The sequence below is a fragment of the Rhamphochromis longiceps genome, linkage group LG9 (assembly GCF_057381845.1).
Source record: "Rhamphochromis longiceps isolate RC_006_pf linkage group LG9, R_longiceps_female_GT1.1, whole genome shotgun sequence".
NCBI lineage: Eukaryota > Metazoa > Chordata > Actinopteri > Cichliformes > Cichlidae > Rhamphochromis > Rhamphochromis longiceps.
Genome location: NC_140565.1, coordinates 34,505,506 through 34,518,143, shown reverse-complemented (window position 1 = coordinate 34,518,143; position 12,638 = coordinate 34,505,506). Strand labels below are relative to the sequence as shown.

The following is a 12,638-nucleotide window of genomic DNA, read 5'->3' as shown; positions in this document are numbered from 1 at the left end:
AATCTAAGAGTCAGAAGGAAGAGTAACCAGGATTGTGTGTGGTTTCAAAATCTGTCCCTAACCTCAGTTGTCAAAGTGAAAACACTCAGCTTGACTCTTCATAACAGGTCTGTTCTAACCACTACAGCCATTTTTATACTGTTAATGAGAAAATATTAAATAGCAACTGAAAAACCTCACTTTTTGACCTATCAGTTGGCAGCATGTTCAGACTGATTAGCCTTTAGTGGTTTGGCTTAAACACTCTGAGTCAGAATGATTTTTGTTTTCATAAATACAAAATAGAAGAATAATTTAAAAACAGCTGACGTGTATTGATTGCTCACATTAGTGCTATGATTGGCACTAATGAATACTTTCACTCAGAGTTAAACTGACTGTTAGCATTAGATAACATTAGTTCAGGCAAGACGCAGAGTTAAGCTCAATCCTGTTAGCTGGTACCCTTCTGCATGCATTCAAGTGGTAGCTCCAGTATAGGGCAGGTTACATAATTGTCTTTAACCTTCCTACAGTAGTTGTTGCATCTGCAAGCTGCTTTCCAACCCACCCTCACCTAATCTGTGCAGGCGTTTTCTATTCTTCTTTATTTATTTATTCATTTTAATCGTGAGTAGGTGATATTAACCAGTCTCAGGTCGATGTGGTGAAGGTGACGAGTCCATGACTGGTTGTTTGTTTTTGTTTTATTCAGCCGAAAGACGACATCAGCCTATCAGAGGGCAGCACGGTGGACCTAAGGAAGCCTGGAGAGGAAGAGGATGAGTACTCAGAGATGGCTGAAGAGGCGATGGACCCTGACAACTGTTTCCCAGATAGTAAGCACACACACAGACACACACACAATTAAAGACAAGCGCCCTAATTTAAAGGATGATTTTGATTGGCTGCTGCTGTGCATTTGAGCATGTGTTGTGTCCCTGAGATGGACTGGCAGCATGTCCATGGATGCCTCCCTGTTGGAAAAGTAATACTGCAAAGAATAACTTCCTTAATCTCCCCATCCACAGATTTTTTTTGTCCTTGTCAGCCTTTATTCATTATCTTTAAACTTCAACAACTCCGATGTCAAAAACGACTAAATCTGCTGAAAGAATTCTTGTATTTAATTAACCCTCTGGGGTCTAAATCTTCATAGGTGATGACGCCATCCCGGTCACTGTTAACCCCAGTCATTATGTTCCTTATAGATGTTCAGCATCTATAAGAGTGGGAGTGTTTTTTATCCCTCTGTTGCTTTTGAGGGGTTCTTCTGTTTAGCTCCATCTCATCAAATCACCGCACATTCCAGTAAGCAACCTGTGTGTGCGATAACCACACCGAGACCATGTCTTTGGACAGAATGCCTATATTGTGCTGTGAATGTGGTGGTATCGATACAAGTACCAGTAGTGTTAAAGCTCAATGTCAAACCTGAGAAATCAACAGTTAATCAATAGTTAACCAAATAAAGCAATCAAATGTATCTTTATTTTAATGGAATAGTTCGAAAGCTACATCGTTTGTTACATTTTTACCAGAGTAATTTGTAACTTGTTACAACATTCCCAAAACCACATCCTTACTGCAGCTCCACCATGATGCACATTCACAAGATTGTTTTCCATCGTCTTAGTTTCTAAAACAGTGTACTTTACCGTTTCACTTCATTAAGCGGATTTCTTCAGTTCCTTCTTTTTCCATGTTTTAATCCAGCTTTCATATCAAGTTGTAATTCTACCACCATACTGGTCTTCACCAGTACAATCATTACATTTCTGTATCTCAGGATCTGTTGAAGCTGTGGAGCTGTATCCTTTCAGACTCTCGTGGTTTCACTCGCCATGAGAGCCCGTCCACACCTCCCACTTGCCCCAAAACTTTCAGCAAGAGATTTATGATCCTGTTCTGACTAACCCAGGTGAAAAGCAAACACCTTGTTTCCTTCCTGACTCAGCCGGTTTCCTCCTGGAGCGCAGAGATTTGTCTTAGACCCCGTTCGGCGCAGGCTAGTGTGGCAATGATGCAGAGGCACAGGGGAGCAAGAGAGACTGGGGGAACACTGGAGTTTTATTGGGCTAACATCAGCCAATGAAGGGCAAGCTCATGGAGAGCGGAGGTGAAATATGATGTATTATGTTCTAACGGTAGCTGCAGAACTTCAGGCACATTTATTTCTGTCTGTATGCAGATGACACACAGCTGTTCATTTGCATATTGCCAGATTTCATTTTCTTCACATGCACTTTACACAACGTTGTACCGAGATAAGAAAGATAAGGCGGAGCAGGTCATTATCAGAGCAAAAGAAGAGAGTAGCTGTGATTTATAGGAGCTACAGCGGGACAGATGGTCATCAGTCAAATAACCTGAGGTCAAACATCATCCTTGCCTTTGCTGCTCTCTGAAACAACGCTGCAAACCAACGCACAAAGACGTGCAGTGCCTGACTTTCAAAATAAATGTCCTGGGGTAGTTATAGGAATTGAATACATATTTTCAAAGTAAAAGCTGAGATAATTTAAGCTTTGATGTGGAAAAGCCTCCAAGCTTTTTGCTTTTTGTGATACAGCTACATAGTCCATTTCTTTTGTTTTGCTGTACACTAAAAGTTTAATGAGTCAGATTATGAGAGTGACACTATTGATGCAGCATTTAAAATGCATTCCACAGATTGTACTGCCATCGGCCTGTACACATAGGATCTGTGGGGGTGTCCTGTGGGGCACTTCAGCATTAGAATTGGATCCTCTGAGATAAGATCTGTTTTATTGATCCCAATAGGGAAACTCATTCCCTGCATTTAATCCATCCTGAGATTTCAGAACTGCAAAGCCTGGGGACCATCTGCAGCTGTAAGCCAGTACTGTAGTCAAGAGCACCGTCACAGGTGAATGAGGCAAGTTTTTGATGGGAGGAGAGACCAGAGCTCCCCAAGGAAACCCATGCAAGCACACATAGAAGGTGCGAACTTTTCACAATAAGTCCCAGGATCCAACCGCTGAGAAGCAACAGTGGCAACCACGTGCTTCAGGGCTTACGTAACCGAACGGCCTCCACGGCACAACCAGTTCCAGAAAGTCTCGTGGATTCTTGATTAGATTGGGGTTTTGAAAGTATGGGGGGCAGCTCGTTGGCTATGATTAATGTCATGTTCCATGAGTCGTTTAGCTGTTGTTGTAAAGTTTGGGTGGCTGCATCCACATGAAAACCACGATGCACAGTTCACTTTAAATTGAATCTGCATGGATCTTTTTTGTGGTTTCAAGTTCCAGTGAAAGCATCTTTTGTATTATGCAGATATGAATGCAACTTAATTTGATTAGAGACGTGTTTAGCTATTTTTCTTTGTTGTGGTAGTACTTATACATTCAATTAAGTGCACTCCCATCTGGTTTAGTTCACGTATTTCCCAAAATGATGGTAGAATCTGGACATGTTCATCTATTGCTGCCCTTTTGGTCACGAGCTTGGTTTAAAGTACAAAGCCTCTGACTTGCTGGGAGTGGAGATGCATCCCTGCAGTCACATAATGGTTCCACTAACCACAAGCCCATCCCGCCACCCACTTGCCCCAATACTTTCACAACGAGATTTATGATCCTGTACGGACTAACCCAGGTGAAAAGCAAACACCTTGTTTCCCTCCTGACTCAGCCGGTTTCCTCCTGGAACGCACAGATTTGTCTTAGACACAGTTCAGCAAAGCCAGCATGCCACAAAAGAGACACATGAGCTGTCGGGGGGATGGTTTGCACATGTTGGTAAAATGACTCAAAATGCATCGATAACTAATTTAATTTCGTCAAGCTTTTCAGTTAAACCTTTATGTCTGTATTTGGCTTTGGGAGGTAATGTGAGGTTACAGTGGGAAGAGGCTCAGAAAGAATCAGGCCAGCCAGCTGGAAAACCCTCTCTGTGGAACACCTGCAGAGAATTCATTAGTGAGACTCCATCGTGTAACATGCAGTGTTTACAAGTGACAAACATCTTGAATGATTCAGAGCAATTAGACAAACTGTAGATTATAACAATGCAAGCCCCATGCTTACAAAAAAAGTATCTACTTTTGTGTCTATTTATCAGTTTGTTAATAGATAATTAAGAATACAAATAAATGCTACTTCATAAATTGGACTGGATTTTGCCAAGAGACTCTTTCCAAGACTATGTTTTCTGTCATGTGTGCCGTTACAGTGTTGGATGCTCTTGTTAAACATGGCCAGGATGGACATAGCCAAGGGGTCAGCATTTTGGCTGCCACAATTTTGACTTGCTACTACCAAAGCTCTGTGTCCAAAGTGTGAAGTTGCCAATACCTGCATTAGTGCTACGTAACAGACTGCTAAAATCCTTGAATTTAACTCACTGAAACTGAAGCACAGGCTTTTTGTACCATCTGCTAGTACAATTACTGCACAGACAAGCCCTTAACCTTGAGCCTGAATTGAATCTGTTATGAAAAACTGGCTGAAATTAGCCACAGAGGCCAAACCGTTCTTCATAGCAGGCTGTAAACATGTTTATGTCTGCTGTACTCTTGGACATTTTGACATGGAAGTCTGTGTCTGTGACTACAGTTACTTCCACACTGGCTTTATTCTTCACCCACATCGACTGCCATTTGATAACCTTTAATATGTCTAATATGGTCATTTCAGGCTGTGAAAGCAATACAGAAGCCACACTCACCAGCTCTTCAAACTTTCTATTTAAAGGAGAGCCAATAAGAGTGAAGCGGGCTTAAAGGAGTGTGTTTCAGGCACCATTTTTACCTCCCCCTCCCCTTCAGAGTGAACTGAGAGGCTGTACCAAGGTCTAGTGTACGGTAAACAAGGATTATTATGAACTATGACTTATGCAAAGCCACTCTAGTAGAGTTCAAAAAGCACAATGGTTAGCCTTTAAGATCAACAGAAACAGTTTGACTTTTACACTGTTGGTTACCGAATGAAACAGTGCAATGCACGAATGGCCCACATATTATGATTCCCCACAGGAAGGAAATAGGTTTTACAGCTTAAATACTACCCAGTAAAGACACCCTGCATGCCAGAAGCACTGGACATGAGACTGTACTGCCACACAATTGAGCACTAACCATATAGCACATGGACATGAAAGCCTTCCCAGAGCGTTCTCACTCCCGAGGCGTAACATGTCGACGTTTTGTCACGTCCCGCGGCGTTCCTGAGGAACGCGAAAGGAGACCTTCGGCGTTCTTATGGTACGCGGCGGGTTATGGCTGGAATCCAGTGAATGACACTCCCGCGGTAATAGACGTTCCAGCCCTGTATTCCAGCCCTAAACCTAACCTTATCCCTAGCCCTAACCATAACCTTATTCCTGACCTTAACCAGGTCTTTAATGATGTTAAATAGCGTGTTTCTAAGTGATTTGAAGAAAAAGAGCGAACATGTGTAGATTCAGTCCAGACGGTTCTCATATGTCCTCTTTTTTCCGAGGTCGTCATTTAGGAACGTGGTGGGTAGCCGAAAGCGTAATATGGTGACGATTTGTCACCTAGCGTAAAATGTTACGCTTTGGGAGTGAGAACGGGTTGGCCTTCCATACATAATAAACATAATTCACTGTGACACAATAGAAAAAGGCTCTTGATATTGCTAATTCTGACCCTGGTATCGCTCGGTACTGGATCATATTTTGCAGAGGCTCACTCTCCATCACTTTCCAGTGTTAAACCAAAGCGGGGCCCGTTCCCAGCGAGCGGTGCTTTGTATGAAAGCGGCTGCCAAACAGCAGATGTTGTATTAGCTTTGATTCATTTAGAAGATTGATGCGTCCATCGCGAATGTCCCAACACGCCACCCGCTTCTTCCTGATTCAGCAGAGTCCTTCACAGCAGGCAGACGTTTGTCACCGGCTGGACTCGGATCAGCCGCTGGAGCAGCGACAGCAGAGAGATGAACACGAACGAAAGTCCTTCTTTATGCTGCAGTCCTGTCACCTGTGTGTCTGTGTTAAATACTGATGAAAAAGGGAAAGAGGAAAATCAAAGAAGGAGAACATGAAACCAATAAGAAGAAGAAACTGAACAGAGAGGAGATGAAGGGAAGAGTGGCTGAAAAACAGAAAGGGAGGAGAAAAAATTCTGTGAGAGAACAAGCCTCTTACTGTCGACCCATCTGAGGTTAGCTTTTGTTTAGGTCTAATGCTACAGAGCTCCACACAGACAAAACTGTATTAAAAGGGCTGGAAACTAACTCTAAGTTGGTTGAGTTTGAGACCACGTGTTACTCTGAGTGACCTGGCGGGCCATGCGTTGCCACTGACTCTCCTCTCCAATCGGTTTTAACAAGAAGAGTCATCGAGATATTTTCACCTCCCTGACCCTCGATGGGTCGCCGGCAAGCGGGTGCATGATAAGAAGCTATAGACGAGAGGAGATTAAAAACAAATGAATAAGATGTGAAAAGAGACAAAAGGAAGTGAGAGAAAGTGCAAAACAAAGCGGACCTTCACGGTATGAACCTCACTCTCCGTACCTCTTGGAAAAAAATGTTGTTCTGGCTGATACAGAAGATGTGATGATGAAGATCGGAAGGGTGAAGATGAGGATAAAATGTGCGAGAGAAAAAGAAGAAAGAGCTGCTAATTAGAATGAAAAAAAAAAGCTCAAGAGAACAAGTGAGACGAAAGGAAAACAGAAGAGAGAGGAACAGGAAGCGAGGACAGAAAGGCCCAGAAGGAAAGATGATGATGATGATGGTGGTGTTTGACCTGTTGACCTTTTGACCTTACTGACATCAACAGATTTTTGGATAGAGAAACAGATTTCGACCTCCGGCGTGCTGCCGCTGTTGCCGCCTGGCTTCCCTCCTGACTCAGCTCACAGTCCCTTTACACACTGGACCAGTACCACCAGTATGCTGACACAGCTATGTGCTGCTGTGTGTGTGTGTGTGTGTGTGTGTGTGTGTGTGTGTGTGTGTGTGTGTGTGTGTGTGTGTGAGGGGAGCAGTGGTTCCGGCGACTCGGCCAGCTGCTGCAGAAGTAGGCCAGGAAAATGACTAACAGCAGCAGGCAGGCACCAGCTGTGTGTGTATATGAATACGAGGAGGAAGCAGTTTACTTTGCTGTGTGTGTGTGTGTGTGTGTGTGTGTGTGTGTGTGTGTGTGTGTGTGTGTGTGTGTGTGTGTGTGTGTGTGTGTGTGTGTGTGTGTGTGTGTGTGTGGCCATCTGGATGTTCAGGACAAAGGCAGAGTCCCGGGAGTGTTTTAACATCTCCACGCTGCCCCACGTTTAAACCCACGGTCAGGCGGTCCCCACTCGTAACAGCTTTATATGGATTTATTGTAAACAGATCTCCATCCTGATCTTCTCACAACTCATCACACATGGTCAGGGTGTGATTACGCTATTGTAATCACATTACGTTTTTCAGTTACCATTATGTCGTTACTTGCGTTACAGAGGCTGGGCAGATAGAAATGGGAGAGACACATCAAACAAACGTGCTTTTCTTTCTGTGCTGCAGTCAGCTCGTTTCAGTTTGCGTGCTGGCAGGAGGGAAATGCCGGAGCGTTACGCTGATACAGCTTTTGAGGAGCTTATTTATCTTCATTACTTTTATTTTTGTTGCACAAAAGGACGAGAGCGTGATGGTAAAGTGGAAACTGTCCAGGACAGAAACCGCCGCATCGTGCCGCTAACACAACTTCAGCTCTTTGCGAGCATCTGCACACGGACGAGCTAATGCTAAGCTAGCAGAGCGATCTTACACCTGAAACAAAGGTAACAAAGGCAGTGATGGGCAGTCGGGCCCAAAGGTTTGTAACCTGTTCGTGTTTTTATAGTAGAATCACCATGGTGATTGATTGATTGATTGATTGAATCTTTATTTTGAACATGTTGAAAAAGTATAAAAAAAATAGAATTAAAAGAGACAAATGAACAAAGCAAACAAAAGGAAAACGAGCAACCACAAAGTGATGGCTTTGAAGTGTCTTTGTGCTGGTTTTGTTGTTTCCTTTGTGCTTTGTGTTCATACAAAAAAACTAATAGAAAGATTGTATGTGGGTCGTCATTAGGACAAAGTTTTGTGTTGGTGTGTGGGTCTGTAGCTTAAGTGTCATATTGTTAAGTTATATTAGAGCACTAACTAACTAACTTTCAGGCCACTTTAGAGATGATCGGGACTGGAGTGTTAATGCCACAAGTAGCGTAACAAATTACTTTCTTTAGGAACTCAGTGTTTAACGTACTGCATTACTTTAAAAAACAGGAAGAAGTCATGTGAAATATTACCTGATGGACTTGATGTGTTCTGTAGTTTTACTATTAATCCTGGGTTTGAATGTACACATGACAACAGTGAGTAAAGAGTAAAAAGACATATGAGGAAAGATAAATAAGAAGAAGGAAGGTTCAGCCTCTTTGAGAACATTAAAATCGCACAGATTCAAACTTTTCTTGCTAACATGCAAATGCTGGAGCAGTGTTTTTAATCCTCACAGCGCTGCAGTGTCAGCTTTGAAGAATTGTTTCTGTGCGTCTTCATGTCTTTGTATATATTTATATACATGTGGTATATGTGTGTGTTCCTCCATGCTGTGATTACAAAGCACAAAAAGCAGCGTGCCTCCCTGCTGCTCCCTCTAGCTGTCAGGAAGACAGAGTGTGTGTGTCGGTCTGAATGGCGACGCTCCCCTGCCGCTAATTATTCATCAGGCGGGAAGAAAGGTCGGTCGAACGGGGAAAGCTCAGCGAGTAGCGCTAACGAGCCGGAGAACGGCAGCATAAAGAACCTCCTCAGATGAATGAAGGTCATCGGTTCGCTTTCACATTTCCTGCTTTTACCTGATCAAACCAAACAAAGGCCTCTTTATTTCTGCTTTAAAGGGGAAATAATTACCCGAGCATTCAGTGAGGGGAAGACAGCTCCAAAAGATGTACTTGACCCTGTGAGACCTGAGCTCTGAAGCAACACTCACACTTTCTGAGAGGAAGTTCACATGTGTGCAGTTGCAAGTGGGATGAAAGGGTCAGTGTTTATCTGCGGGAGCTGATAAAGGTCGCGTGTTCGCTTTTTTAAAGCACACACTGAAAACAGAATCTCCTCCTTCTGCTCAAGTGTGAATCGACTTACATGATCACCTGACATACATTACATGAGATATATTAAAGATGACTTACATCCTCGAAACAGCTTTGAAAAGGTTAAAGTTGAACATATCACAACAATCTGCCTGAGCGAAACAAACCCAGCAAACTCAAAGTAATCCTATACTTAATGCACTTCATAATAAACATTGTGCGGTCCTGCTTTACAATTTAATGCAATAATGCAAGAAAAGAGGAAAATTTGAGGCCAATTCAGCTCCCAGACTCTTGTAGTACTGTATGACACCGTGCTGTGTGAGTAGTTGCATTGTGCAGTTTAGCATCGTCTTGCTGACATATGCAAGCCCTCACTGAAGGATCTGAGAGGATCTGTTGCCTTTCCAGATGTGCAGCCTGCTAATTCCTTACACTCCCATCCAATCAGAGATTCGGGCTTTTGAACTGAGCGCTGATAACAAGTCGGATGGCCCCTCTCTTCTCTTTAGTTCAGAGGATGTGCCGTCCACCTTTTTGACAGCAGTGTTTCTGGATCGCGTTCCCATGTCCTTTCTTCTCTGCACAATGACGCGTTAACCTGCGTGTGTGGATGGGATGGTGAGCTGTGTTCCCAGACAGGGATTTCTGGAAGCATTCCTGACCCCATCACAGAATCAGGTTTTAAATGTTGTTCTGCCTTTTTGTTTAGTTCAGATTCTGATTTTTTTTTATTGACATGAAATTAATATGATGTGATGGCCCATTTTAGCCCATATAGAGTGGTTGCTAGGTAACACAAAGATGTCATAATATCTGATATACATCAAATCCTTCAGGGTCCTGCCCGTTAGGTCACTCGGTTCCTGCTGCTGTGTAGTGTAGTCAGGATGGTGACTTTTAGCACGTTATATCTCTCTCCACCACATTTCTCTCAGTGCGTGTTCTTCATGAGATTGCTCAGTGGTTTTATTTTACTGCATTTACTACCAGTCTCCCTCTGGCTTTATGTTTTGCTTCCATCATTGTCATCAAATTAAAAGTAAAATGTGCAAAGTGAAGTCTTTTGGGGGCTCTTGGTGGAAAAAGAGACCCACGTCAGAGCAGGTTTGGTTGCTTTCAGTCGTCTCCAGGTTGCTGCTGTAGTTTCAGTATTTTCCCCGGGCCCAGAGCCGACACACACGAACAGGCTCTGATGTCCTGGCACAAACATTCACTCACTCTTATCTCCACACACACACACACACACACACACACACACACACACACACACACACACACACACACACACACACACACACACACACACACACACAATGTACATATATGTGCTTTACAGGTGTGCACACAGCAGGTCATCATTTAACATGAATGCAGAAAATGTATCAGCTCCACTGAAGATATAAACACAGACATTCACTGATTCAAGTCGGACTCACTCTCTCCCGCTCACACACAAACACACAGACAGACACATCTGTACTAACAGTGAGCGTTAGATTAGCTGCCTCATTAGTCCTCTAAATGCCAGCTCATTGGTTAATGTTTTGATGCCACGCGACACACGATTGAGACAGAATATGCGAGTGTGTTTCTGCCTCGGTGGGCAGCGTGTGATGCCTGCAGAGGCGGCAGCAGCAGCGTTTGCTGCTCCTCTAACTGAAAGGTCTCAGGTATGAGCCGACACAAGGTGGCTGCTGAAGGGCCCCTGAGCAAGGCGCGAACATGCCGCCGCCTCCTCTGTCACACTGTCGCATGGATCTTTTAGCGCTTTGTCTTGATCATTTAAACGCTTCCTCCTAATGTGAGCCGAGATGCTGAGGACAGCATGTACTGAACCTTTCACCCACCAGAGGTAAATCACTGTGGACATCTACTATTAAACAGACCCAAAACTGCAGTTCTTGTTTAAATATTTAGTCATTTTGATCACATTATTCATTTTTTGAACCACTTTCCTCCTCACATCTTCAAATTACAAGGGTTCAGTTTGAAATGTGAAACTTTCCTGCAGCCGACTGAAGCCTTTAGTTGATTTACGTCCATCAGCAGCTTTACTTAATCTGTATCAGAATCAGAATATATTATGAATCCCTGAGAAAGTTATGAGGTATTAAAGCACAAGCTGTACCTAATGAAGTGACCCCGTGAAGGTATATATAATTCATTGACAAAGGGGATAAGTACAGGATCTATTACAAGGAGAAACTAAAGAAAATAAAAGGTTATTAAGTGTATAATTATTGTAAATGCATGGTCATGGGCATCCTCCAGCACCTTCACAGCCTCTGCTCTTTATGTCTTTACTTAGTTGACTTTACTACTCGCCCGACTGTTTATTAACCTTTATTTTATTTTAAATGTGACATTAGTTTTATATATGAAGACGAACGTAGTATGCAGAGCGTAGGGAGCTGAGGCTGATGATGTCAGCTCATTCACTCGCCCATCAGACACCTTTTGGAAGAATATTCACATTTGAACTTTCTAGAATTTCTGCTGATATAGTATAGGTGTGTGTGTGTGTGTGTGTGTGTGTGTGTGTGTGTGTGTGTGTGTGTGTGTGTGTGTGTGTGTGTGTGTGTGTGTGTGTGTGTGTGTTGAGATTGTGACATTTATGTGGAGGCAACAAGGATCAAATGCAATCACCTGGCAGGAGATCATTCAGGAGCGTTTTCTCAGTAGCGTTCAATAACGGATCAATGGTGTGCACAGCAGAGATCGAGAGTAACGAAGGAGGCGTCAGGTTGACCAACAGGTGATGTAACGAGACATTCAGTAAGAGTTTATAGCAGCAAATGTGTTTATTAAGACTGCAGTCAGTACAAGCAGAGGGGGTTTCCTAATGCACACACGCGCACAGATAATAACTCTTGCCAAGTGGGCTGATTGAGTGTCGGATTACTGTTCACTTGTTTTCATTGGATTATCCGACTGACATATTGGAGAAAAGCCTATTAGTAGCCATGGAGACAGAAAGCCGGGGTAATCAGAGCTCTAATTACAGGCAGGCGAACGCGGCAATCAGCAGAGTGAAGAGCAGCTTGTGATTTTTTTCATTCTGTTTGTTATAGGAAACAACCATGAAACCAGGAGAAAATGTTTTCACTTACTGTACATAAAGTGACATGTGACTACATATTTATTACGGCTCATCTTGATGGCAGTACTGGGGTGCCTTAAAGTTGAAGGCATTAAGTCTTAACAACTAAAATGAAACAATGATAGAGTTGAGCTGCCTTTCTGTAAAAGCACAGTAAAAGTTTGGTGTTCATCAGGGCTCCACTCTTGGGCCACAGTTATTCCTCTTCCATATAAATGGCTTAAATCCAAATATATAGTTCTCTTTATATTTGCAGATTTTCCTTTTTGTTTAAGTCTAAATTTCAGTCATTGAAAAAGAATTCTGGTGCAGTTGAAACAAATAAAAAAAAAAATTTTATCAGAAAAATTCACTGACAGTTCTTAAATCATCAACTGGTGTTAACTGAAAATCGGTTTACTTCATTTTTTTAAACTGTACCCAAAAGCTTGCATTGTTTCCTATAATAATCCGTTTGAAGGAAACAGAACTACAGAATTTGCCTGAGAATCCCAGGGT

At 42.8% G+C, this 12,638-nt stretch overlaps 1 protein-coding gene across 1 annotated transcript in view; it reads left to right on the top strand.

The window, feature by feature from the left end:
- The window catches only part of LOC146662752 (sodium channel protein type 3 subunit alpha-like), a 279,350-nt gene that overhangs the window by 224,102 nt on the left and 42,610 nt on the right, over positions 1-12,638 (top strand). Inside the window, exon 23 of the mRNA XM_085419328.1 lies at positions 695-818. Within this exon, the coding sequence (XP_085275454.1) occupies positions 695-818 (124 nt within the window). The remainder of the gene's footprint in view (positions 1-694; positions 819-12,638) is intronic.